This window comes from Lithobates pipiens, unplaced genomic scaffold (genome assembly GCF_037356315.1).
Source record: "Lithobates pipiens isolate NorthernLeopardFrog02 unplaced genomic scaffold, aLitPip1_a1.2 Scaffold_35, whole genome shotgun sequence".
NCBI classification, from domain to species: domain Eukaryota; kingdom Metazoa; phylum Chordata; class Amphibia; order Anura; family Ranidae; genus Lithobates; species Lithobates pipiens.
In genome coordinates, this window is record NW_027507811.1 from 7,610,741 (window position 1) to 7,638,114 (window position 27,374).

The 27,374-nt window shown below is 46.7% G+C and overlaps 3 protein-coding genes across 4 annotated transcripts in view; all 3 read right to left on the bottom strand.

Annotated features, from left to right (window-relative positions):
* The window catches only part of LOC143955468 (uncharacterized), a 34,050-nt gene extending 26,993 nt beyond the window's left edge, over positions 1 to 7,057 (bottom strand). The window contains 1 exon segment of the mRNA XM_077465510.1: positions 5,330 to 7,057. Coding sequence (XP_077321636.1) covers positions 5,330 to 7,042 — 1,713 coding nt within the window. The 5' untranslated portion in view covers positions 7,043 to 7,057.
* Positions 7,058 to 7,552: 495 nt separating this feature from the next.
* On the bottom strand, positions 7,553 to 15,676 carry LOC143955930 (gastrula zinc finger protein XlCGF66.1-like). 2 transcript variants are annotated; one of them, XM_077466053.1, is made up of 5 exons: positions 15,623 to 15,676; positions 11,849 to 11,962; positions 10,854 to 11,280; positions 8,019 to 8,183; positions 7,553 to 7,930 (listed from the first exon to the last, which is right to left on the bottom strand). In XM_077466053.1, the coding sequence occupies exons 3-5, from the start codon at positions 11,016 to 11,018 to the stop codon at positions 7,688 to 7,690; spliced, it is 573 nt and encodes a 190-aa protein (XP_077322179.1). In that variant the 5' UTR covers positions 11,019 to 11,280; positions 11,849 to 11,962; positions 15,623 to 15,676; the 3' UTR covers positions 7,553 to 7,687. The 2 variants fall into 2 exon arrangements, with proteins under 2 accessions (XP_077322179.1, XP_077322180.1); XM_077466054.1 differs by lacking the exon at positions 15,623 to 15,676 and having other exon boundaries at positions 11,849 to 12,643.
* Positions 15,677 to 22,247: 6,571 nt separating this feature from the next.
* On the bottom strand, positions 22,248 to 25,863 carry LOC143955761 (uncharacterized). Its single transcript, XM_077465884.1, has 4 exons — positions 25,737 to 25,863; positions 25,432 to 25,656; positions 25,183 to 25,324; positions 22,248 to 23,809 (listed from the first exon to the last, which is right to left on the bottom strand). Exons 2-4 carry the CDS (start codon positions 25,534 to 25,536, stop codon positions 22,575 to 22,577), a joined length of 1,482 nt encoding a protein of 493 aa, XP_077322010.1. The 5' UTR covers positions 25,537 to 25,656; positions 25,737 to 25,863; the 3' UTR covers positions 22,248 to 22,574.
* Between the last annotated feature and the right edge of the window lie 1,511 nt (positions 25,864 to 27,374).

Below are 27,374 nucleotides of genomic sequence, written 5' to 3' on the forward strand. Positions count from 1 at the left end.
CAAGCGAGAGATGTAGATTTGCATATGAGCACATGGGTGCTGAGAGATGGTCCGAGGGACCGGACCAAAGGACTAGGCTTGAGACCTGAGAAGAGGTATGGTGGGAGAAAGCCAAGGGGCTTGGTGTCATTTTTCTGTTTGAAGTAATGGTGGAAACCTCTGCAAGGATTTCCTTTTTTTAACATTTACTGCGAGCCAACAAGTTCTTAAACAGTATTTCCTTGCTGGAGTGAACTCCCTGGAGAATCACTACACCTGAGTGACACCCCATGAATTTCGCACATTTTAGATGGGGTCATCTCCACTCCCACCAAGGGGGATAGAAATATATTACTGCCTAGTCCAGCCTTTCTTAGCCAGGGTTCCTCCAAGGTTTTTTAGGGTTTCCTTGAGCAATGAGCACTTTTTGTCTCTCGGTTACAACTGATATCAATGATCTGTGAAGGGGGCAGTCTTCCCACTGATGTAAGAAAGACCTCCCCCCACTGAATGCTGATATAAAGGGGCCCTTCTCCTATTGGTCACCAATGTAAGGGACCACTACACTGACCACTGATATAAGGGGTCCTTCTCTCATTAGTCATCAATATAAGAGACCACTACACTGACCACTGATATAAGGGGGTCCTTCTCCCATTGGTCACCAATGTAAGGGACCACTATACTGACTACTGATATAAAGGGGTTCTTCTCCCATTGGTCACCAATGTAAGGGACCACTACACTGACCACTGATATAAGGGGATCCTTCTTTCATTAGTCACCAATATAAGGGACCGCTACACTGAACACTGATATAAGGGGATCATTCTCTCATTGGTCATCAATGTAAGAGACCACTACACTGACCACTGATATAAGGGGGTCCTTCTCCCATTGGTCACCAATGTAAGGGACCACTACACTGACCACTGATTTAAGGGGATCCTTCTCTCATTAGTCATCAATGTAAGAGACCACTACACTGACCACTGATATAAAGGGGTCCTTCTCCCATTGGTCACCAATGTAAGGGACCACTACACTGACCACTGATATAAAGGGGTCCTTCTCCCATTGATCACCAATGTAAAGGACCACTACACTGACCACTGATATAAGGGGATCCTTCTCCCATTGGTCACCAATGTAAGGACCACTACGCTGATGACAGATTATTATTATTATTATACAGGATTTATATAGCCCCAACAGTTTTTGCAGCTCTTTACAACTTGAGGGTAGACAGTACAAATACAATACACTTTAATACAGTAGGAATCAGAGCTTACAATCTAAGAGGGAAGGTCAAGAGGTAATAACTGTGGGTGGATGTGCTGATGGAGAAGATAAATGTACAGTTGTTAGGTGGGGGCCAGATAGGCTTCTCTGAAGAGATGAGTTTTCAAGGATCGTCTGAAAGTGGATAAAGTGGGAGAAAATCAGACAGATTGGGGTAGAGCCTTCCAGACGATGGGAGAGGCTCTAGAGAAGTCCTGAAGGTGAGACACGGGAGTTTGAGAGCAGGAGGTCTTGGGAGGAGCGAAGAGAACGATTAGGTTGGTATTTTGAGACTAGGTTAATGATGTATCTGGGGGCCAGGTTGTGGATGGCTTTATAAGTTATAGTTAGTATCTTGAATTTAATTAGTTGGCTGAGTGGCAGCCAATGGAGGGATTGGCAGAGGGGTATAGCAGATACTAAGTGGTTTGTGAGGTGGATGAGCCTGGCAGCAGCGTTCATGATGGACTGAAGTGGGCATAGCCTATTTAGCGGTAAGCCAATGAGGAGGGAGTTGCAGTAGTCGAGGCAGGAGATGACCAGGGAGTGGAGTAGAAGCTTGGTGGTGACATTGGTTAGGAAGGGACGTATCTTGGAGATGTTGCGGAGGTTGAGGCAGGAGATGACCAGGGAGTGGAGTAGAAGCTTGGTGGTGACATTGGTTAGGAAGGGGCGTATCTTGGAGATGTTGCGGAGGTTGAGGCGGGTGATGACCAGGGAGTGAATTAGAAGCTTGGTGGTGACATTGTTTAGGAAGGGACGTATCTTGGAGATGTTGCGGAGGTTGAGGCGGAAGATAACTAGGGAGTGGATTAGAAGCTTGGCGGTGACATTGGTTAGGAAGGGGCGTATCTTGGAGATGTTGCGGAGGTTGATGACCAGGGAGTGGATTAGAAGCTTTGTGGTGACATTGGTTAGGAAGGGGCGTATCTTGGAGATTTTGCGGAGGTTGAGGCGGGAGATGACCAGGGAGTGGATTAGAAGCTTTGTGGTGACATTGGTTAGGAAGGGGCGTATCTTGGAGATGTTGCGGAGGTTGAGGCGGGAGATGACCAGGGAGTGGATTAGAAGCTTGGTGGTGACATTGGTTAGGAAGGAGCGTATCTTGGAGATGTTGCGGAGGTTGAGGCTGGAGATGACCAGGGATTGGATTAGAAGCTTGGTGGTGATATTGGTTAGGAAGGGATGTATCTTGGAGATGTTGCGGAGGTTGAGGTGGGAGATGACCAGGGAGTGGATTAGAAGCTTGGTGGTGACATTGGTTAGGAAGGGGCGTATCTTGGAGATGTTGCGGAGGTTGAGGCGGGAGATGACCAGGGATTGGATTAGAAGCTTGGTGGTGACATTGGTTAGGAAGGGACGTATCTTGGAGATGTTGCGGAGGTTGAGGCGGGAGATGACCAGGGAGTGGAGTAGAAGCTTGGTGGTGATATTGGTTAGGAAGGGGCGTATCTTGGAGATGTTGCGGAGGTTGAGGCGGGTGATGACCAGGGAGTGGATTAGAAGCTTGGTGGTGACATTGGTTAGGAAGGGACGTATCTTGGAGATGTTGCGGAGGTTGAGGCGGGAGATGACCAGGGAGTGGAGTAGAAGCTTGGTGGTGATATTGGTTAGGAAGGGGCGTATCTTGGAGATGTTGCGGAGGTTGAGGCGGGTGATGACCAGGGAGTGGATTAGAAGCTTGGTGGTGACATTGGTTAGGAAGGGGCGTATCTTGGAGATGTTGCGGAGGTTGAGGCAGGAGATGACCAGGGAGTGGAGTAGAAGCTTTGTGGTGACATTGGTTAGGAAGGGGCGTATCTTGGAGATGTTGCGGAGGTTGAGACAGGTGATGTCCAGGGAGTGGATTAGAAGCTTGGTGGTGACATTGGTTAGGAAGGGGGGCGTATCTTGGAGATGTTGCGGAGGTTGAGGCGGGAGATGACCAGGGAGTGGATTAGAAGCTTTGTGGTGACAATGGTTAGGAAGGGGCGTATCTTGGAGATGTTACGGAGGTTGAGGTGGCAAATTTTGGATAGCGATAGGATGTGGGGCCGAAAGGTCAGTTCAGAGTCCAGGATTACACCTAGGACCTTGGCGTGGGGGGGGGGGGGACGATAGTTGAGCCGTTGATATTGACAGAGAAATCAGGGGAAGCGGCACCTGAATGAGGAAATATCACGAGCTTGGTTTTGGATAGGTTGAGTTTGAGGAAGTGTTGGGACATCCAGGCTGATATGTCTGCTAGTAAGTTGGTGATGCGCGAGGAGACAGATGGAGAGAGCTGGGGGGGGGGGGGTGGGAGAGAGAGATATTGAAAGCTGTGGGAGGCAATCAACTGACCCAAGGAGGTGGTGTAGATTAAGAAAAGGAGAGAGTCTTTGGGGGACCACCAACGGAGAAAGGAAGAGGAGAGGAAGAAGAAGAGTTGGAAGTCCACTGAAGGAGCGGTGGGATAGGTAGGATGAGAACCAGCGAAGAGCACAGTCACGGAGACCAAAGGAGTGGAGTTTATTGAGGCGGAGGGGGTGGTCCACTGTGTCAAAGGCAACCGAGAGATCCAGGAGACGAAGTACGGAATAGTGTCCGCTGGTTTTAGCCGTTAGTAGGTCATTTGAAAGTTTAAGGAGAGCAGTTTCCATGGAGCGTTGAGGGACATTTCCAGGCCCGTTCTTCCCACTTTGACGTAAACTGATGACCTGTAAAGGCTTTTAAAGAGCCCCCTATGGACAATGTTTGGTATTGAAGTTGGTCATCATTCCACCGACACACAGAATTTTTTATTTATTTTTTTCCAATACATTTTTTTAATTATCATTTTTTCTTTTAACAAGTTTGCATTCATAAAATCAGGAAATAGTAAAAGGTAGAAATCCGATTGGCCAGGAAAATGATGTGCCTGGAATGTGGAGGCGGAGTCCTTATTAATTTGGGTACAATACAATACACAACCTGTTACACTATTATAACAAAGTATTGGAGAAAAGATCACATCATAGAAAATGGTGGGGGAGGGGAGATAAATCTCAGATATTAAGGGGGAATTTGTCTACGAGGAACGCCACCATTTTATTCTCCAGGGCCTCCGCTTTCAGAAAATGGAGGTTTGGAGGGTTTTATTTAATCTTCAGGCCCCAAAATGTGAATTTTTTTACATTTGTGCAAAAAAAAAAAAAGACAGTCCTTGGAATAGAAAGAGTTAATGTGAGCGTGATGGAATCGCTCCCCTGGGGGTCACACTATACACATTAGAGCTCCCCCTAGCTGAAGCCTGGTAACAACATTGATTTAATTGAGCTGCTCCATACTTCCCGCCTTTAAATAAACGTCTCCTGACATTTAGGAGTCTATAAATATGATCGGCAGCTCCATCTAGTGGCTGTAACTCAGTATATTTCTTGACTTGCCTTAATCAGTAAAAGTAGCGCAATACCACATCATGGCCACTAGATGGAGCCGACGATCATAGGAAATCATTGTATGAAATGTAACATGGCTAAAATTTGTCACATTTATTCCACTATTGTTTTAAAAAAAAAAAAAAAAAACTGACCTCCCGGTGTTTGTGAAATCTTCCACCACAAAATGTACTCAGCCAATGAGAGGTAATGAATCCATTTTTATTTTTCTCCTGCTATCAATGGCCGACACGGTACAACACTTCATCCATGTCTTTGGTGATCTCTGATCTCCTTATCAACTGTTTCTTGCCGTTTCTTATGGTGTTGCCTTTTTATTTGGAAAGTTTTATTATCCCCTCACATGGGTGTGGCCCCTTTCTCAATACTATGTTTCAATTAGAGAAACATTTACCAATCCGACCTCTAGATGGCACTGTTGTATCATCCATTCCATAGGACATCTTTGTCGAAAGGTCAGGTTATGCTTGAGGTCTATGAACTGTTTCTTCCATGATGAAGATCAGCCATGGAGTATATCTGAGGTGTATATCAGGGGGTGCTTCTTCCCCCCACATGTCCAGCAACATTCATATACAAGACATTTCCCGCACTCCCTAATACACCTCCAGGGTTGTGTGGGACCCCCGATGTACAGGAAGACGGGACTTCAGTGAGGAACATTTCCCTCACTCAGACCAGGAAAGTTCATTCTCCTCCGGGAGACATTTCAGATGACTGTAAAGGCAGGACTTCCGTGAGTGACATTTCCCGCACTCAGGACAGGAAAGTGGCTTCTCCCCCGTGTGACATCTCTGATGTCTGTAAAGACTGGAGGTCCTTGAAAAACATTTCCCGCATTCAGGACAGGAATAAGGCTCCTCCCCTGTGTGAAATTTTTGATGTTTGGTGAGCTCTGATTTTAGTGCAAAACATTTCCCGCACTCAGGACAAGAATACGGCTTCTCCCCTGTATGAAATCTCTGATGTGTGTTAAGAGAGGACTTCTCAAAAAAAGATTTCCCGCACTCAGGACAGGAATATGGTTTTTCCCCCGTGTGAGACCTCTGATGTCTGGTAAGGGCATATTTTTTAGTAAAGCATTTCCCGCACTCAGAGCAAGAATAAGGTTTATACCCCGCATGCAATCTCTGATGCGAGTTAAGATTGGACTTGTCTGAAATACATTTCCCGCACACAGCACAAGAATACAACTTCTCTCCAGTGTGTAATCTCCGGTGTTTGTCAAGATTGGACCTGTCTGAAAAAAATTTCCCACACTCAAGACAGGAATATGGTTTTTCCCCCGTGTGCAATCTCATATGTATGTAAAGAGTGGGCTTCGCTGAAAAACATTTCCCGCACTCAGAACAGGAATACGGTTTCTCCCCCCTGTGAGACCTTTGATGTTTGATTAGAACTGATTTGTGTACAAAACTTTTCCCGCACTCAGAACAGCAAAATGACTTTTCCCTCCTGTGCAATCTCTGATGTGTGTAAAGATTGAACTTCCGTGAAAAACATTTCCCGCACTCAGGACAGGGATACGGCTTCTCACCTGTGTGAGATTTTTTATGCTCATTAAGATCGGATTTAAAACGGAACACAGTCTGAGGTTCCTCAGGATAAGAGGAATACGATGGTCCGGCACCGTCCCGCACAGTCTGAGGTTCCTCGGGATAAGAGGAATACGATGGTCCGGCACCGTCCCGCACAGTCTGAGGTTCCTCGGGATAAGAGGAATACGATGGTCCGGCACCGTCCCGCACAGTCTGAGGTTCCTCAGGATAAGAGGAATACGATGGTCCGGCACCGTCCCGCACAGTCTGAGGTTCCTCGGGATAAGAGGAATACGATGGTCCGGCACCGTCCCGCACAGTCTGAGGTTCCTCAGGATAAGAGGAATACGATGGTCCGGCACCGTCCCGCACAGTCTGAGGTTCCTCAGGATAAGAGGAATACGATGGTCCGGCACCGTCCCGCACAGTCTGAGGTTCCTCAGGATAAGAGGAATACGATGGTCCGGCACCGTCCCGCACAGTCTGAGGTTCCTCAGGATAAGAGGAATACGATGGTCCGGCACCGTCCCGCACAGTCTGAGGTTCCTCGGGATAAGAGGAATACGATGGTCCGGCACCGTCCCGCACAGTCTGAGGTTCCTCAGGATAAGAGGAATACGATGGTCCATCTACACTGTGTGGTGCCGGATGGACATTTGAGGTAGTCGGGTTTTCTCCTGGACTATACTGTGTGATGTCCTCATCTTCTACTTTACAGTCTGGAGACAAAGTGAGACAATCCTCTGAGGTTTTCCTCATCTCCCGTCCATCTACTAAAATAGAAATACAAAGATTATTACTAGACATGAGCTGATTGGTTCCCCTAAACCAGGACTCCGCCCACATCGGGCAGCTTTGTCTCTGAGGATCTTACAATTCCCCCCTCAAGGTAACTAGTAAATGGCTCCTCTGATCTCCCACCAGATCATTTCTTTATTCATGGACCTTAGTCAGAGAGTGAGGAAACAACGAGAACTGTCTTCTATAGGAGTGACAGTGATGAGGGGATTATAGGACGAGTGTCCCCTCCCCCTCTATCACTCATTGCCATCTTCCCAACACAAGAAGTCCTGCACTTCCTTATTTAGTCCATGATTTAGTCATGAATAACAGCGGGGCTGAGCCCCACCAGAGGTCAGAGAGTGAGGATGGGGGGAGGACAACCAAGATGAAGACAGGACTGATCCTTGTGAAAATGTGGTGTACCTGGCTTCAGGAGTGGGAGACCCAAGTTCATCCGCAGTCCCTACGGGGGTGTGCTACATATTATTCTCTGTTAATATCTAAGAAGCGCTCATCCAACTGCATGGAAAGTGTCCGGTCTGAAAATCATTCCTGGGAGAGTATAACCAGGAAGGGGGAGGGAAGGAGACACACCAAGTCAAACCCCATAAGCCAATTCCAAATGTCTCCAATGTCAAAGATTCTCTTGGGGCTCTAAGTAGACAAATGTTGTTCGTAACGTAACAATCGGCTGGGACTGTACGGGAACTAACCAGATCCCTCAGTATAATGTGCAATAGGGGCCATCAGAGAAAAGGGGCACAAGGTTCTAGTCCTGGGTGGAGCCTCCGTACTGCTCTCTCCTTTACAATAAAGTCTCCTCTTACCCGGTGATGTGAGGGGCGGCTGATTGTCCATCATGACGTCCTTGTAGAGATCCTTGTGTCCTTCTAAATACTCCCACTCCTCCATGGAGAAATAGACAGTGACATCCTGACACCTTATAGGAACCTGACACACACAATGATACAGTCACCATCCAGACACATCCCTTGTCTGTTACTGGATAATGTCCCAGAATTCCCAGAATCCTCCTCACCTCTCCTGTCAGCAGCTCCATCATCTTCTTGGTGACTTCTAGAACCTTCTCGACGTTGTGTCTCGTAGGGATCAGGGATGGAGGTGGGGTGGTGGTGATGGGATTCTGGATTCTTGAGGATCTTCTGGTCATAATATGAGATCTCCTTCTTACGACTGTAGAGTTCTGCGTTATATAGAAAGATAAATATCACTCTCCCATAATCCCTCACTTCTATGGTCAGCTCTAGATTTATTCTCCAGGGATTGGGCGCAATGTTCCCGATTCATCAAAGGACAGACATCTCCATCCAATGATACGATTACAATGTGGTCATATTTATAGCTCCTTCTAGAAGTCATATAATAGAGTCACTAATGCTTTACTAGTAAGGCCCGCCGACCCACCGGGAAAGGTTACCCATGGATTTAGCGGTCAGGGGGCGTGGCATTCCGGGGATCATGGGTCTTACTGATTGGACTAAAGTTGACGTTGTTCTCTTCTACAATAAATGCTGCCATCTTATGTAATAACCAAATATCATAGAGTAGATACACTTCAAGTATTGATAGTACTTGTGTGCAGCTCCGTTCCACCACCTCCTGCTGGCCATGTGCTCACCGCCCAATACTATCACTTGTAAGGACAGAAGAACGTATTTATAGGTTTACAAGTGACAAAGCACCTCATTGGACGGCTCTGAAAAGAACCCTCCCTGGCCCCGGCACTCTGAAGCAAGGGAGGGGGCATCACCTCTGTGATCCCATCACTGGCATGGTGGGGGAGGGGCAGAGCTGAATGGGTGTGCTGCTGAGAGGTGCTTTTAGCAAAGGTGAACGTGTGGAAGATGGTGGAGCTTTTAAAAGGGGGAGGGGGTAGGGAAGGGGGTGCATGCCCAGAGGTGAGGGCTGGGAGGCGGAAGAGAGCGCAGATGTCAGAGGCGAGGAGAGGCAGAACCCTGCACTCTGTACATAATGCACTCCCGAACCCAGCACTCTGTACATAATGCACTCCCGAACCCGACACTCTGTACACAATGCACTCCCGAACCCGGCACTCTGTACATAATGCACTCCCGAACCCGGCACTCTGTACATAATGCACTCCCGAACCCGGCACTCTGTACATAATGCACTCCCGAACCCGGCACTCTGTACATAATGCACTCCCGAACCCGACACTCTGTACATAATGCACTCCCGAACCCGGCACTCTGTACTTAATGCACTCCCGAACCCGGCACTCTGTACATAATGCACTCCCGAACCCGGCACTCTGTACATAATGCACTCCCGAACCCGGTACTCTGTACATAATGCACTCCCGAACCCGGCACTCTGTACATAATGCACTCCCGAACCCGGCCCTCTGTACATAATGCACTCCCGAACCCGGTACTCTGTACATAATGCACTCCCGAACCCGGCACTCTGTACATAATGCACTCCCGAACCCGGTACTCTGTACATAATGCACTCCCGAACCCGGTACTCTGTACATAATGCACTCCCGAACCCAGCACACTGTACAGAATGCACTCCCGAACCCAGCACACTGTACATAGTGCACTCATTAACCCTGCACTCTGTACATAACGCAATCCTAAACCCAGCACACAGTACATAGCGCACTCCTTAACCCTGCACTCTGTACATAACGCAATCCTGAACCCTGCACTCTCTAGGCAACAAACTTCAGAACCCTGCATTCCGTACACAGCACACTTCTGAATCCTGAGCTTTGTACAGTACATAACGCACTCCTGAACCCTGCACTCTGTACATAGAGCGCTCCTCAACCCCGAACTCTGTACACAGTGCACTCCTGAACCCTGAACATAGCACACCCAAGAACTCTGCACGCAGCTCACTCCTGAACCCCGCACTGTGTACATAGCACCCTTCTGAACCCTGCACTCTTTGTACACAGCACACCCCTTAACTCTGAACTCTGCACATAGCGCACTCCTTAAACCTGCATTCTGTACATAGTGCACTCCTCAACCCTGAACCCAGCAGCACACTCCTGAACCCTGCACTCTGTACATAGTGCACCCTTGAACTCTGTACGCAGCACACTTATGAACCCTGAACGTTATACATAGCACACTCCTGAACCCTGAACTCTGTACATAGTGCACTCCTAAACCCTGAAATCTGTACATAGCATACCCCTGAACCCTGCACTCTGTACATAGCACACCCCTGAACTCTGTACGCAGCACATTTCTGAACCCTGCACTTTGTACATAGCAGACTCTGGAAACCTGCACTCTGTACACAGCACACTACTCAACCCTAAATCCTGCATGCAGAACACTCCGGCAGCCTGCACTCTGTACATAGTGCACCCCCGAACTCTGCAATCTGTACACAGCACACTTCTGAACCCTGCACTTTGCACATAGTGCACCCCTGAACCCTGCACTCTGTACACAACACACTCCTGAACTTGGTATATAGTGCACTCCTGAACTCAGCACATCGCACACTCCTGATCCCTGCACTCAGCGCACTCCTTAACCCTGTACATAGCACACCCCTGAACTCTACACTCTGAATGAATGAATGAATGAAATACTTATATAGCGCACAATGCGAACTGAATCGCCTCTAGGCACTGTACATAGAACACCCCTGAATTCTGCAATCTGTACGCAGCACACTTCTGAACCCTGCACTTTGCACATAGTACACTCCTGAACCCTGCAGGATTCATGAAAACTGCACTCTGTACACAACACACTCCTGCACCGTGCATGTAGCGCACTCCTAAACCTTACGCATGATGTACGCCTAAACTCAGAGTGAGTTCCTACTTCTAATTTCTTACAAGAAATCCCTTCATTACACTCACCTCTCCAGTCAACAGGCTGAGGAGCTCCAGGGTGAGGTTCAATATCGTCTCATTTTGGGGAAATTTCTTCCTTACATTCTTCACAAAACCCAAAGTCTGCTGATTGTCCATCATGAGGTCCTTGTAGAGATCCTTGTGTCCTTCTAAATACTCCCACTCCTCCATGGAGAAATAGACAGTGACATCCTGACACCTTATAGGAACCTGACACACACAATGATACAGTCACCATCCAGACACATCCCTTGTCTGTTACTGGATAATGTCCCAGAATTCCCAGAATCCTCCTCACCTCTCCTGTCAGCAGCTCCATCATCTTCTTGGTGACTTCTAGAATCTTCTCCATGTTGTGTCTCTCAGGTTTTAGGGAGTCACATGGAGGCACTGTGATGGTCATATGATCACCGGACTTCACAAGAGGAAATCTCTGTATTGGAGAACCAATAGGAACATCATGTTAGAATCCCAGAATCCTCCTCACCTCTCCGGTCAGGTCTGTGTTTTATTAATAGAGATAAGAGTGATGTCATGTGACCTCCCAGAATCCTCCTCACCTCTCCGGTCAGGTCTGTGTTTTTATTAATAGAGATAAGAGTGATGTCATGTGACCTCCCAGAATCCTCCTCACCTCTCCGGTCAGGTCTGTGTTTTATTAATAGAGATAAGAGTGATGTCATGTGACCTCCCAGAATCCTACTCACCTCTCCGGTCAGGTCTGTGTTTTATTAATAGAGATAAGAGTGATGTCATGTGACCTCCCAGAATCCTCCTCACCTCTCCAGTCAGGTCTGTGTTTTTATTAATAGAGATAAGAGTGATGTCATGTGACCTCCCAGAATCCTCCTCACCTCTCCGGTCAGGTCTGTGTTTTATTAATAGAGATAAGAGTGATGTCATGTGACCTCCCAGAATCCTCCTCACCTCTCCGGCCAGGTCTGTGTTTTTATTAATAGAGATAAGAGTGATGTCATGTGACCTCCCAGAATCCTCCTCACCTCTCCGGTCAGCAGGTAGATGATCTCCAGGGTGAGGTTTAGTATCTTCTCAGTCATGTGACTCCGGTCCTCCTCCATCCTCCTTCGTGCCGTCATTTTATCTATTCAGGCTTTCTTATAGAGAGATAATTTGGGCAAATTAAAGTAATAATTATTTGTCGTTTCTTGTAAGTATATATTAATATATTATTATCTCTTCTGCTGCCAGATCCAGCAGTCTCCTTCCTACCACATGGAATTTCCTGTGTACTGACATCACTTCCTGTCTTCCATAAAGACTTCCTCTCTATGGTAGAAGTGAGATCACCACTTTGTGGAGCTCAGAGGAACTGCAGCCCTGAAAAACGTCTCGTAGTGTGTACACGGCCTTGTGCTGTGTGTGTATGTTCTGTATATCTGTAGGGTCGGGCTGCTACTTTGTAAAGGGAAGTCCCTGACACGCAGGGTTCTCAAGGCCGCAGGTTGGTTACACAATAATAGGATGTGGATGTGAGGAGGGTAATAGTAGGTTTGTTGAAGATTAAAGAACCACTGCCCTCATGGGAACCCATTTACTGTAATTTTAAGGACTTAGAATCCTTTTTGGTCTGACAAATTCTCTGTTGGGTATGTTCTGTTTCTGAGCTGGTTTACTGCAAAAAAGAGACTATCTCTTTGAATGGGGTTAAAGACTGCCCTTCCTCATGCCACTTGGTATCCTAGAACATATTGATTTGGCAGTGATATGGTGAGAAGGTGAAGGTCTGAAGAATAAGTGCAGATGGTGAGGGAGGACCATAACTGACCCAGATACCCCCCCCCCCCCGAAGAGTCCATCCTAGCTGTACAGCTCGCTATTCCCACAGAACCCTCCCATTTGAGTACCCCATTAATCACTTTCAGACCGGACCAATTTGCTGGTCAAAGACCAGACCACTTTTTGCGATTCGGCACTGCGTCGCTTTAACTGACAATTGCGCGGTCGTGCGACGTGGCTCCCAAACAAAATTGACGTCCTTTTTTTCCCACAAATAGAGCTTTCTTTTGGTGGTATTTGATCACCCCTGCGGTTTTTATTTTTTGCGCTATAAACAAAAATAGAGCGACAATTTTGAAAAAAACGCATTATTTTTTACTTTTTGTTATAATAAATATCCCCCAAAAATATATAAAAAAACATTTTTTTTCCCTCAGTTTAGGCCGATACGTATTCTTCTATATATTTTTGGTAAAAAAAATCGCAATAAGCGATTATTGATTGGTTTGCGCAAAAGTTATAGCGTTTACAAAATAGGGATAGTTTTATAGCATTTTTATTAATAATTTTTTATTCTTTTTTTTTTTTACTAGTAATGGCGGCGATCAGCGATTTTTATTGTGACTGCGACATTGTGGGGGACCCATCGGACATTTTTGACACATTTTTGGGACCATTGTCATTTATACAGTAATCACTGCTATATAAATGCAGTGATTCCTGTGTAAATGACACTGGCAGTGAAGGGGTTTACCAGTGGGTGGCAGTGTAGGGGTTAAGTGTTCCTAGGGGAGTGTTACAAACTGTGGGGGGGGTTGGGCTTTCATTTAGTGTACACTGATCTCTGCTCCAATCACATGGAGCAGAGATCAGCGTCACTAGTTGCTAGGCAGAATAGACAAATGTTGTTTACACAGCATTTGATCTATTCGGCCGCTCCGTGAGACGATCGCGGGGATGCCCGCGGCGATCGAGTCCGCGGGTCCCGCGACCGGACTTACGGGGGTCCCGACCAGCGTGGGAGCGCGCCGCCGGCGGCGCGCTCCCGATGGCAGGGCGGCATCGAATATTGGACTACCTGTACGCCAATATGCCTGCCCGTGCCATTCTGTCGACGTACATCGTCGTGCGCTGGTCGGGAAGTGGTTAAGGACCTCAGATTTCTTAAACGCTGCCAACCCCTCGGCTCCTCTACTTCCCTCAGAACTCTCAGTATTTTCCTCCTGACACCAGTGATGGAACACATTTTTAATGGCAGGCTATGGAATGTCTTCTTCCTCTTGACCAACAATGTAAGGGGCTCTATGCTCCATACCCCTGCACGCCATCATTGTGTTGGCTGCATATTCTGCAATGATTGCCCATTTATTATTATACGGGAATTATATAGCACCAACCGTTTATAAAAAGGGAGACAAAACAGTTATAATACAATAAAATACAAAAGGATTAAGAGGGTCCTGCTCAGAAGAGCTTACAATCTACTAGGGTGGGACAGGTGGTACAAAAGGTTGTAACTGTGGGGAAAGAGCTGATGGAAGTGGTAAAAGATTAGTTGGAGACGTGATAGGCTTCCCTGAAGAGATGAGTTTTCAGAGATCGCCTGAAGGTAGCAAGGGTAAGCAATAGCCGGACAGGTTGAGGTAGGGAGTTCCAGAGGATGGGAGAGGCTCTTGGAGACGAGCATGAGAGGAGGAGACGAGGGAGCATGAAAGTAGGAGCTCACGGGAGGAGCAGAGAGGACGGTTTGGGTGATATTTGGAGACCAGACTGGTGATGTAGCTCATGGTAGTGTTGTGAATGGCTTTGTATGTTGCGGTTAGTATTCTGAATTTAATTCGCTAGCCGATCTCGATCAGGAGATCGAGATGAGTTTTCAGAGATCGCCTGAAGGTAGCAAGAGTAGGCGATAGCCGGACAGGTTGAAGTAGGGAGTTCCAGAGGATAGGAGAGGCTCTGGAGAAATCCTGGAGACGAGCATGGGAGGAGGAGACGAGGCAGCATGAAAGTAGGAGTTCACGGGAGGAGCGGAGAGGATGGTTTCGGTGATATTTGGAGACAAGGTCGGTGATGTAGCTCGGGGCAGAGCTGTGAATGGCTTTATATGTTGTGGTTAGTATTTTGAATTTAATTTGCTGGGTGATTGAGATGAGTTTTAGGGATCGCCTGAAGGTAGCAAGAGTAGGCGATAGCTGGACAGGTTAAGTTAGGGAGTTCCAGAGGATGGAAGAGGCTCTGGAGAAATCCTGGAAACAAGCATGGGAGGAGGAGACGAGGGAGCATGAAAGTAGGAGTTCACAGGAGGAGCGGAAAGGACGGTTTGGGTGATATTTGGAGACAAGATTGGTGATGTAGCTCGGGGCAGAGCTGTGAATGGCTTTGTATGTTGCGGTTAGTATTTTGAATTTAATTCGCTGGGCGATCGGGAACCAGTGTAGGGATTGAAGGAGAGAGTTGGCAGACACTGAGCGGTTGATAAGGTGGACAAGCCTGGTAGCAACATTCATGATAGACTGAAGAGGGGAGGAGCCTATGGAGAGGCAGGCCAATGAGGAGGGAGTTGCAATAGTCAAGGCGAGAGATAACAAGGGAGTGAATGAGGAGGTCGATGGTTTCATTCGTTAAAAAGGGGCGAATTTTAGAGATGTTACGGAAGTGAAGTCTGCAAACTAACCACTGGCTGCCTGTGTGTCCATAATTGCCCTTTGTAGGCCATGTGTGGTCAGGATGGTCATTGTCTTGTCTATTTATTGTCAGTGCTGTTTGTTTAGAGGACCATATTACTAGAATTTATCTCCAAAATTAAGGAAATGTTCCAACCTTGTAAGTGGGGAAATGTTCTGACCCTTAATGGGTTAATCTAGGTTTCCACACTATATATGTGTGTATCATCATCTGCTGGAGATAAAAGACGTCACAGTGACTATGGAGGAAGAGGACGGAACATGACAGGGGGGAGGTCACAGTGACTATGGAGGAAAAGGACCGAACATGACGGGGAGGTTACTGGGTTTAAATAGAAAATAATATCTTATTACCTCCTCTACTGCCACCTCCAACAATGTCTCATCTCTACTTCCTCCCGACTCACCTCTCACCCAGAACTTCCTGTCTGTACATGATATCACTTCCGTTCTTCCATAGAGACTTCTTGCCTGGGTAGAAATGGGAAGATCGCCATTGTGGCGCTCAGAGGAACTGCCGCCCTGAGAAACATCTCGTAGTGTGAACGCGGCATTGTGCTGTGTGGGCATGTAATGGATGACAGTGCTGGGTCCTGGCATTGTGTAAATGGAGAGAAAAAGCACACAGTGTTCTGAAAGTTGCAGATTGAGGACCTCCAAAAAAAAAAATCTACTATGAATGGATAAAAGTGGATTTCCATTTTTTTTTCTGGGCTAATTGTAAACCCCTGGATTGGGTTCTGGAATTCGGAAGTTTTAAAGATTTTTGAGAGGGATGATGCCTCCAACCTTGGAGTTCTGTGCTCCACCCAGGGGAAATGAGATTCCATGCTCAGAGGCCAGGGTGTGAGTCAGAGCAGCAGTAGAGAGCCGAGCAAGAGATGTAGATTTGCACATGAGCGCATGGGTGCTGAGAGACGGTCTGAGGGACGATGGTGAGAGAAAGCCAAAAGGCTTGGTGTCTTTTTTTAAGTGATGGTGAAATCTCCTGCGAGGGTATCTTTTTTTTTTTTTTTTACTTTATCTTCTCAGCAGCCTCCACTGACAGGCATGATGGTATAGAAAAGGTCCTTGCAGCACCTCTGCCAGCAGCACATCGCCAGCTGTAGATTATAGCAGGCAAGTTTCTCTTCCCCCAGCTGCTGCATCAGAAAGAAAAATACAGTCACTTCCACCCACATGCCCAGCGTCTAAATTCCAGCTTGTCTAAATTGCTGGCTTTACAACTCTTGCCTTTCCGTCTGGTGGATTCTGCCACCTTCTGTGAATTAGCAGAATGTGCTGTACCACAATGGCAGGTTCCCAGTCACTATTTCATTTCATGTAAGGCCATTCCAGCACTGTAAAGTCATGTGGAAGGAAATGTTTTGGCATCATTGGGCAAGGCAGTCAGCAGCAAGATTCGTACTACTGCTGAGACGCGGTTCAGCAAGCATGGTCAGAGACAATATAATTTGTTCACAGCACACTGGGTAACTCTGCTTACAACTAGGAAGGATGCAGGACAGGGCTTAGTGCTGCAGCTTGTTTTGCTGCCACATCTCCATACAGTTGGTGGTGACAATGCGAGATCTTTCAGCTCCACCCCCTCCTCTTCCCCAATGTTCTTTTCTGCTTAATTGTCCTATGTAGTACTAGTATCCCCTAAGCGTCCAAGGTGCTATTCAACGGGTCAGGCTAAAAGATGCCATGTAGTGCTTCAGCTGGTCTGCGCAGGTGACAGGAGCCACACTGGAGCAGAGATTGTTTCAGTTCTGCAGGGGCAGGCCCAGTGGTGGTTCATGCCACGGTAGCTTCAGCAGTACATAGCGCAGTCCTGAACCCTGCACTCTTACAAAGAGCATTTCTTAAGCCTGTACTCTGAACATAGCTCATCTCTGAACCCTGCACATAGCACAGCCCTGAACCCTGCACTCTGTACAAAGAGCATTTCTTAACCCTGCACTCTGTACATAGCTCATCCCTGAACCCTGCACATAGCACAGCCTGAACCCTGCACTCTGTACAAAGTGCACCCCTGAACTCTGCTATCTGAACCCTGTACATTGCACACTCCTCAACCTTGAACTCTGTACATGGCCTAAACCCTGAGTGAGTTCCAACTCCTAATCTTTTACAAGAAATCCCAGCTTGTGTGCATGTCGTCATTGATTATCAGAACATTAGAAGACTTAAAGTGACTCTGAACACATCCCAGTTTACAGCGGAGTCAGATGTAACCCCTTCATTACACTCACCTCTCCAGTCAGCAGGAACTTCCTTCCTTACATTCTTCACAAAACTCAGTCTGCTGATTGTCCATCATGACGTCCTTGTAGAGATCCTTGTGTCCTTCTAAATACTCCCACTCCTCCATAGAGAAATAGACAGTGACATCCTGACACCTTATAGGAACCTGACACACACAATGATACAGTCACCATCCAGACACATCCCTTGTCTGTTACTGGATACTGTCCCAGAATTCCCAGAATCCTCCTCACCTCTCCTGTCAGCAGCTCCATCATCTTCTTGGTGACTTCTAGAATCTTCTCCATGTTGTGTCTCTTAGGTTTTAGGGAGTCACATGGAGGCACTGTGATGGTCATATGATCACCGGACTTCACAAGAGGAAATCTCTGTATTGGGGAACCAATAGGAATATCATGTTAGAATCCCAGAATCCTCCTCACCTCTCCGGTCAGGTCTGTGTTTTATTAATAGAGATAAGAGTGATGTCATGTGACCTCCCAGAATTCTCCTCACCTCTCCGGTCAGGTCTGTGTTTTATTAATAGAGATAAGAGTGATGTCATGTGACCTCCCAGAATCCTCCTCACCTCTCCGGTCAGGTCTGTGTTTTATTAATAGAGATAAGAGTGATGTCATGTGACCTCCCAGAATCCTCCTCACCTCTCCGGTCAGGTCTGTGTTTTATTAATAGAGATAAGTGATGTCATGTGACCTCCCAGAATCCTCCTCACCTCTCCCGTCAGGTTTGTGTTTTATTAATAGAGATAAGAGTGATGTCATGTGACCTCCCAGAATCCTCCTCACCTCTCCGGTCAGGTCTGTGTTTTATTAATAGAGATAAGAGTGATGTCATGTGACCTCCCAGAATCCTCCTCACCTCTCCGGTCAGGTCTGTGTTTTATTAATAAAGATAAGAGTGATGTCATGTGACCTCCCAGAATCCTCCTCACCTCTCCGGTCAGGTCTGTGTTTTATTAATAGAGATAAGAGTGATGTCATGTGACCTCCCAGAATCCTCCTCACCTCTCCGGTCAGATCTGTGTTTTATTAATAGAGATAAGTGATGTCATGTGACCTCCCAGAATCCTCCTCACCTCTCCGGTCAGGTCTGTGTTTTATTAATGGAGATAAGAGTGATGTCATGTGACCTCCCAGAATCCTCCTCACCTCTCCGGTCAGGTCTGTGTGTTATTAATAGAGATAAGAGTGATGTCACGTGACCTACCTCCCAGAATCCTCCTCACCTCTCCGGTCAGGTCTGTGTTTTATTAATAGAGATAAGAGTGATGTCATGTGACGCCCCAGAATCCTCCTCACCTCTCCAGTCAGGTCTGTGGTTTATTAACCACTCCCGGACCGCCCACTGTATATATATGTCGCTACTTTTGTGTTATATACCGCTGTTATGGCATCAGATATCTGCCATAACCCTGGTATATTTTTACACAGTGGGTGATCCTCTTTCAGATAAAAGTAGTCCCGGCGGGAGATTCACCACGGGATCACTTTTATGGGTGACAGGATAGGTAACCCCACCTCTCTCTGTCATTTTCCCTGCTAACCGGAGCAATCGGTAGCGGGCGAAAATGATCCGACCGATGGTCAGGAAGTTGAGGGAGGGTAAGATGGACCCCACTCGACTCTACTCCCTTGGAGGGCCAGAGCGATATCAAACGTCACTTCCACCCTCTGGCCTTACAGTTTGACAGTTCTTAGATAGGTAAGAGCGGGGCCAACTGGCGACGTCACTGAATGACCCCTTGTGACGTCATCCCCCCAGCATGCACCGGTTGGTGACCCCCCCCCCATGTTGAGGACATGTGGCTTGGTATGGTTCAGAAGGGTGCTCGCTCATTCCCCGTTTTTCTGACCTGCTAGGCTGCATGCTCGGATAATGGTCTGGTATGGAATTTGGGCGGGCTCCACGCCGGTTTTTTTCCTTACTTTAATTGCCGGCAATGTATTTTTTTTTTTATTCAGCTGTCAGAGGGGAAGCCCATTGACAGCTGATGACTCATCAGTTAAGGACGCAACAGCCGGCCCCGTTCCTCAACAACCAGCTTTTATTGCACCCTGATTGGGCAAAGCTTTGCCCAATCAGGGCTTAGATTGCACTGTGTAGCATTGCGGGGCGAACACCTGCCGAACGCCCTGCAAATTCCGTAGTTCACAAAATGGGCGAACAGCCAGTGTTCAGCCTGAACTCATGCTCGAGTTGAACTGTTCACCCAACACTGCCTGCAACCGAGCTAGCTAAGAAAGAGAAGGAAACCCATTAACTGACCACTGCATAAGATATACGACGGTTCTTCAAAAAGTTTCCACACTTTTTTTTTTATAAGGTTTGCAGTCATTTTCACCACAGCATGACAACTCTTGTACTAAATTTCCTGCGACAGACTAGTCACATGACACTCTCAGACACGACCAATTACTACTCCTCCCACCCTCACCATTTCCAATGAAAATGCAGAAACCTTTTGAAGACCCCCTCGTATTCTTAAACACTGCACTCTAATTGTCTTCTGCACAAGACTCAAAAGGTAATGGAGAGCCCTTTCTTATGCTTCCTTTCATCAGCTCCCCGCTGGAGGCAGAGCCCCCTAGACCCGGGGTTCCCTCCCAGGCCACACAACAGCAACCGCAGCACTCCATATTCCATCCGACTCCCCTGCTGGCCAGGCTCCCCCATATTTAAGTGCTGACCAGCCTCCATGTCAGTCCCTTTGCCTGGGAGTTAGCCAGATTTTTTTCAAGTATGCAGCTCAGGATCTCTTGGCCTTTTCCCACTAACTTCCAGAAGCTTCTCCAAGCTTCTAGATCCAGGGTGAGGTACCAGAGACCTGCCCTGCAAAGCCACCCATGCTGACCTGCAGTAACCCGACCCAATTACAGACTCACGCAGTTACCATGAGTCCTAAATGAAATTTACCTACACTAGTGGGTGCTAAATATGATATGCTTCCGACCTCTGCTTTCTGTATCCTGGGCTGCATATGACATGTTCCTGACCACTGCACTCTATACACGGGGCTGTATAGGATATACTCCTGACTAGGGATGAGCCGAACACCCCCCGGTTCGGTTCGCACCAGAACTTTCGAACGGACCCCAAATTCGTACGAACGTTAGAACCCCATTGAAGTCTATGGGACTCGAACGTTTGAAATGAAAAGTGTTAATTGTAACGGCTAATATGCAAGATACTGTCCTAAAAAGGGTTCGGGGACCTGCCTCCTGCCCCAGGGGACATGGGTCAATGCAAAAAAAACTTTTAAAAAACGGCCGTTTTGGCGGGAGCACTGATTTTAATGACGATTAAAGTGAAAAAAAAAGTGAAATATTCCTTTAAATATGGTGCCTGGGGGGTGTCTGTAGTATGCCTGTGAAGTGCCACGTGTTTCCCGTGTTTAGAACAGTCCCTGCACAAAATGACATTAAACGGAAATAACGTCATTTAAAGCTGCTTGCGGTTTTAATGTTATATCTGGTTCCTGCAATATGGATGAAAATCATTGAGAAAAATGGCATGGGTAGCCCTACCTGCCCATTACCAGCCCCTTTGGGTCTTGTACGCATATTAAGGGGAACCCCGTACCCATATTAAAAAAAGGAAATGCGTGTGGCCCCCAGGCCCTATATACTCAGAACAGCAGTATACAGGCGGTGCAAACAAGACTGGGACTGTGTAGGTTTGTTGCGTTAAGTTGAATCTGTTTGTCATTTTCAACTGGTACATTTTTAAAGTGTAGCTCCAGTCAAAAAAACTATTTTTAAGCTTTTTGGAAAACATAGGGAAGGGTTATCACCCCTGTATAATTTGCTTTGCCGTCCGTCTTTTTCAGAGCACGCAGACAGCACGCACAATCTCCTACCGCTGACTGCAAGCTCTATTTAAAACGAGCAAGATATTTAGCTATATAGGTGGATATAGCGGTGTGTACTGCGTTCAGAGCACACAGACAGCACGCACAATCTCCTAACACTGACTGATAGCTCTATTATAAAAGATAGATATATCGCTAGCTATATAGGTGAATATAGCAGTGTATACTGCGGTCAGGGCACGCAGACAACAACCACTACAGAAGAGCAAGAACGAAAAATCGGCCGATAACGATCGGTGTATACTGTGTTGAAGGTACACAGAACACCCACTAACTGCTACAGATGCCAACACACTACACAAGGCCGCCGCGCTGGCGGCCTTATATAGTGTGGGGCGTGCACTACACAGCCTGAGCTATGATTGGCCACAGGCATCCTGCCTGTGGCCAATCATGGCTCTCCTCGCTTCCGGCGCTGTGACTGGCCAAGCATGTGGGGTCACAGTGCATGCTTGGCCAATCATGAGCCAGCAATGCACTGCGCCATCGCAGTGCATTGTGGGCCGTGCGCGCCACACGAATTTGGTGCGAACGGCCCATAACGTTCGGAATTCGAACGGGCGAACAGCCGATGTTCGAGTCGAACGTATGTTCGAGTCGAACGCAAAGCTCATCCTTACCCCTGACCACTGCACTCTGGGTTGTATATGTTATACTCTTGACCACAGTACTCTGTTCACTGGGCTGTATATGATATACTCCTGACCATTCTCTGGTCCATTAGTTATGGTTACTTCTAAACTGTAAAAACATTTAAGGCGCCTCCTATGAGCAATTTTTGGGTACCCAACACTTGTCATTGCACAGACACACACACACACATTTTTTTTTTTTTGTTAATGTTTTATTATTTAAATTTTAACAAAATTGCAGTAAAAAAAATAAATAAATCAGAAAATAATAAAAGGTGGAAATCTGACTTGGCAGGAACATTACTTGTTGTATCATTCACTCCATAGGACATCTTTGTCAAGAGGTCAGGCTATGGTTGAGGTCTATGAACTGTTTCCTACATGATGAAGATCAGCCATGGAGTATATCTGAGGTGTATATCAGGGTGTGCTTCTTCCCCACATGTCCAGCAACATTCATATACAAGACATTTCCCGCACTCACTAATACACCTCGAGGGATGTGTGGGACCCCCTGATGTACAGGAAGACAGGACTTCAGTGAGGAACAATCTCATCACTCAGGACAGGGAAGTGGCTTCTGCCCCGTGTGTAATCTCTGATGTCTTTTATGAGAGGACTTATCTGAAAAACATTTCCCACACTCAGAACAGGAATACGGCTTCTCCCCCGTGTGCGATCTCTGATGTCTGGAAAGATCAGACTTCTGTAAAAAACGCTTCCCGCACTCAGAGCAGGAATACGGCTTCTCCCCCGTGTGAGACCTCTCGTGTGTGACAAGTTCTGATTTTTGTGCAAAACATTTCCCGCACACAGAACAGGAATGCGGCTTCTCACCCTTGTGCAATCTCTGATGTCTGCAAAGATTTGATTTGTTAGAAAAACCTTTCCCACACTCGGGGCAAGAATGCGGCTTCTCCCCCGTGTGAGATCTTTTATGTGAATTTAGGTAGGATATATGACAGAAGCCGATTCCACATTCACTACAGGAATACGGCTTCTCACCTGTATGAGATCTTTTATGCACATTAAGTGTGGATTTATAATGGAAACTCTTCCCGCAGTCAGCACAGGAATATGGTTTCTCACCTGTGTGAGATCTCTGATGTATTTGGAGACCAAACTTTTGTGAAAAACATTTTCCACACTCAGGACAGGAGTACGGCTTTTCCCCCGTGTGAGATCTTTTATGCCTATTAAGTCTGGATTGAGAATGGAAACATTTTCCACACTCAGTACAAGAAAACCTCTTATGTGTTGGAAGAAAGGCACCGTCCCGCACAGTCTGAGGTTCCTCGGGATAAGAGGAATACGATGGTCCGGCACCGTCCCGCACAGTCTGAGGTTCCTCGGGATAAGAGGAATACGATGGTCCGGCACCGTCCCGCACAGTCTGAGGTTCCTCGGGATAAGAGGAATACGATGGTCCGGCACTGTCCCGCACAGTCTGAGGTTCCTCGGGATAAGAGGAATACGATGGTCCGGCACCGTCCCGCACAGTCTGAGGTTCCTCGGGATAAGAGGAATACGATGGTCCGGCACCGTCCCGCACAGTCTGAGGTTCCTCGGGATAAGAGGAATACGATGGTCCGGCACCGTCCCGCACAGTCTGAGGTTCCTCAGGATAAGAGGAATACGATGGTCCATCTACACTGTGTGGTGCCGGATGGACATTTGAGGTAGTCGGGTTTTCTCCTGGACTATACTGTGTGATGTCCTCATCTTCTACTTTACACTCTGGAGACAAAGTGAGACAATCCTCTGAGGTTTTCCTCATCTCCCGTCCATCTACTAAAATAGAAATACAAAGATTATTACTAGACATCAGCTGATTGGTTCCCCTAAACCAGGACTCCGCCCACATCAGGCAGCTTTGTCTCTGAGGATCTTACAATTCCCCCCTCAAGGTAACTAGTAAATGGGTCCTCTGATCTCCTACCAGATCATTTCTTTATTCATGGACCTTAGTCAGAGAGTGAGGAAACAACGAGAACTGTCTTCTATAGGAGTGACAGTGATGAGGGGATTATAGGACGAGTGTAGAACAACCAAGATGAAGACTGGACTGATCCTGAAGACCCCCATCATTGGGTTATTGACTCCTCCCTCATTATCACTTTCTGTTTAAGGTTCCAAAGTTGGGAGGATGTTATCACATTATTATCAACATGTAAAAGTCTGTCCTCCAATCACATCATCCGATATAAAATGGCCAGCTGGTAGGAAATGGGTGTAACAAAAGAGAATCCATATTATGTGTATATATATATATATATATATATATATATATATATATATATATATATATATAGGGGAGAGAGCAGAAGTCAAGACTATGTAATGTACAACATATTGTATAAGACAAATGTCTTCCCAAGAGGTCCCACACTGCTGCCTCCTGAGACTATACTGACATATTCCCCCTCCCGGCACAGTCAGCAAACAACAGAGCAGGTAACACTGGAAGACCCCAAAAAACATGCCTCAAGTGTCTAGGTGGAGTAATGCCTATGGTGAAAAAAAAAAAAATCAACATTTTGCTGCCAACTGAAACTAATGCCACGTACACACGACCGGACTTTTCGAGGGACTAGGTCCAACGGTCTTTCTGACGGACTTTCGGCGGAGTTCCGACGGACTTTCCGAATGAACGGACTTGGCCACACACAATCACACCAAAGTCCGACGGATTCAAATGTGATGATGTACGACCGGACTAGAATGAAGAAGTTCATAGCCAGTAGCCAATAGCTGCCCTAGCGTCGCTTTTTGTCCGGCGGACTAGCATACACACGAACGGATTTCTCGGTCCGGCGGAGTTACGGTGGGAAAATTTAAAACATGTTCTATTTCTAAAGTCCGTCAGATTTTTGGCAAGCAAAGGTCCGATGGAGCCCACACAAGATTGAATAGTCCGATTGACTCGTTCAGACGGACCTTTGCTGTCAAAAAGTCCGGTCGTGTGTACGCAGCATAAGAATCTCCATAAATACATAAATTGTGTAGGCAGCACAGAGGAGGAAGATTACCCGAGAAAAAAAAAGATTTAATTTGCAGGATGGGGAATACAGCTCAGGAAAGTTATATCACCGAGTCCCCGCCCTACTCTGGACCAATCAGTGAGCAGTATGGGTGGAGGATCGTATTTAGTGTTAATGACCCACCTGTGCTGATCTCTGTAGGAGTGTCCTCCTCTATAAATGTCCTCATCATTCCAGCCTTCTCCATAGACTGCTGATCATCCCTCACATACGTCTCTTCTTCTTCTGATTTAACTTCAACTTTTATAACCATAAGATCTTCACCCTAAACCAAAAAATATATATAAAAAAAGATCTTCTGCTATCACACTGTAAATAATATCCACAGATTGTCTCGATGAGTCCATGTTCTAGATGCCCCGACCTACCAACCTTGTAACAGAGAGGAATGAGTTGACCTTCCGGTGTGGAATCCCGGGAATACAGAGGACGGGGACATCTCTCTGGTGGGTTTCCGTAGCTGGATGACTCCACCATGGTGTCCTGGTACAGATCTTTGTGTCCTTTTGGAAACCCTGTCTCCTCAATCACCCCATCATCCTCCTCCTTTTTTATCTCTTCTTTAACCTCACCTTTATAATCTCTCAGGTTTCCACTCTGAATATATAAAAGGCCATTTAATGTAACAAACAGGCTTGTGTATAAATCTTAAATATCAGTGATTGTCAATCACCTACCTGATGATGGTGGGGGATGGTGTGACCTTCCTGTGTGGAATCCCGGGAATACAGAGGACGGGGACATCTCTCTGGTGGGTTCCCATTACTGGATCCATCTGTAGGAAACACACACACACGGTTTGGTTCGCTCCAGAACTTCTAAACATCCCAAAGGTTCGGAGCCTAACAATGAACCCCATTAAAGTCTATGGGACCTAAACTTGAAAAGCCAAAACGTGCCCATTTTGAGGGTTTAGGTGCAAGTTATTTGGCATTCAAAGGGTATGGAGGTCTTGGTTCTGGCCTGGGGGACATGTATCAATGCAAAGAAAGTTTTTAAAAAAGCTCATTTTAAAATTTGTTGCTTTCACACCATAACCCTATAGAGGTACTCTTGATAAAAGCAAGAATTGGCCTGGCTGACAAAAATTTTAATTATATGCCCTGGTCAAACATTGGTGGAAGAATTGGGCTTTGGGTGTCGGTGACGCCTTGACACAGTAACCATTTAGAGGTACTCTTGATGAAAGCAAGAATTGGCCTTGCTGTAAAAAAAATTAAATTATATGCACCTGTCAAACAGGTGTGGAAAAATTGGTCCTTGGGTGTTAAAGTGTGCCCATGAAACCTATACCAAAAAATGTCTTCCTGATTAAATCAGCACCCACAATGTTAGGCAGCCTAGACTGTCTTGCACAAATTCCACATCCCAAAAAAAAACGTAATCTGCAACATTGGTGTCAAGGGCTTTATAGCTGCTGCTAATCCAGAAATAATTCATTTTGATAAATGTCAGCTGGTCAACAGAGTCTGTGGACAGATGTTCTCTTTTATGTCGCAAAACCTCTGGCAGCACTGGATGCCCATTCGGAAAGCACACTGGATGCAGGACAGCCCAGCAGCTCTATTGCATAGTGGGCAAGTTCTGGCCAGTGGTCTATTCTTATGAGCTAGTAACCCAGTGGATCGTTGATGGGAAAGCTCTCCATGTTGGTCTTTGCCCCTAGAAAATCTTCCACCATATGATGCAGACATTGCCGATGGGATGTGGAAGCTGACAGCCCTGGGCGCTGAGGACTAGAAAAAATTTGAAAGGCATCACTGAGGGGGCCTCCTTCTCCACCACCCCTCCTTTGACGAACAGAAGCCTCAAAACTAGCTTTTCCATGAGACTATAACCTAGCAGAGCCTGGAAAGGCATTTCAAAATCTCCTCTTTAAGATCTTTCATCCTCTGTGGGGATAAGATGAGTTCCAAGACTTTCCCCTTGATCAAGGATGGTTGCAAACCAATAATGATCCTTCTCCTTGATGCCATGAATTCTTGGGTCCTTTCACAGGCTTTGAAGAATAAGGGAGCCCATGCACCGCAAGTTTGAGGAGGCACGAGAAGCCGAGTCCTCTGGGTCAATGAGGATTACAGTATCTCGAACTGCCTCCACCCAGCCATGTACCACATTCTGGGGATGGAAAACCATCTCTTAAGGTTTGATGTATGTCTTCCTCTGCTTAAATGCCTCCAAAACTTTCAGAATCCTCCTCCCTCTCCTCTTGTGTGTTTTGTGGCGATGTAAGAATGGTGTCTGCATAAAGCGGGGCCTTGAGAGGAAAGGAAGTCCTCCTCTTCCTCCCACTGCTCTGCCTCAAATGCCCTGTC

What these genes read in the sequence shown, in the direction of transcription:
- LOC143955930 (XM_077466053.1), bottom strand. Translation starts at nt 11,018, where the DNA reads ATGGAGGAGTGGGAGTATTTAGAAGGACACAAGGATCTCTACAAGGAC. An exon ending in TCAGCCTGTTGACTGGAGAG is followed by an intron (nt 8,184 to 10,853) that starts GTGAGTGTAATG and finishes TATATAACGCAG; the next exon opens with AACTCTACAGTCGTAAGAAG. An exon ending in TGGAGCTGCTGACAGGAGAG is followed by an intron (nt 7,931 to 8,018) that starts GTGAGGAGGATT and finishes TGTGTGTGTCAG; the next exon opens with GTTCCTATAAGGTGTCAGGA.
- LOC143955761 (XM_077465884.1), bottom strand. Translation starts at nt 25,536, where the DNA reads ATGGTGGAGTCATCCAGCTACGGAAACCCACCAGAGAGATGTCCCCGT. An exon ending in TCATTCCTCTCTGTTACAAG is followed by an intron (nt 25,325 to 25,431) that starts GTTGGTAGGTCG and finishes TTTTTGGTTTAG; the next exon opens with GGTGAAGATCTTATGGTTAT. An exon ending in TCCTACAGAGATCAGCACAG is followed by an intron (nt 23,810 to 25,182) that starts GTGGGTCATTAA and finishes TTTCTATTTTAG; the next exon opens with TAGATGGACGGGAGATGAGG.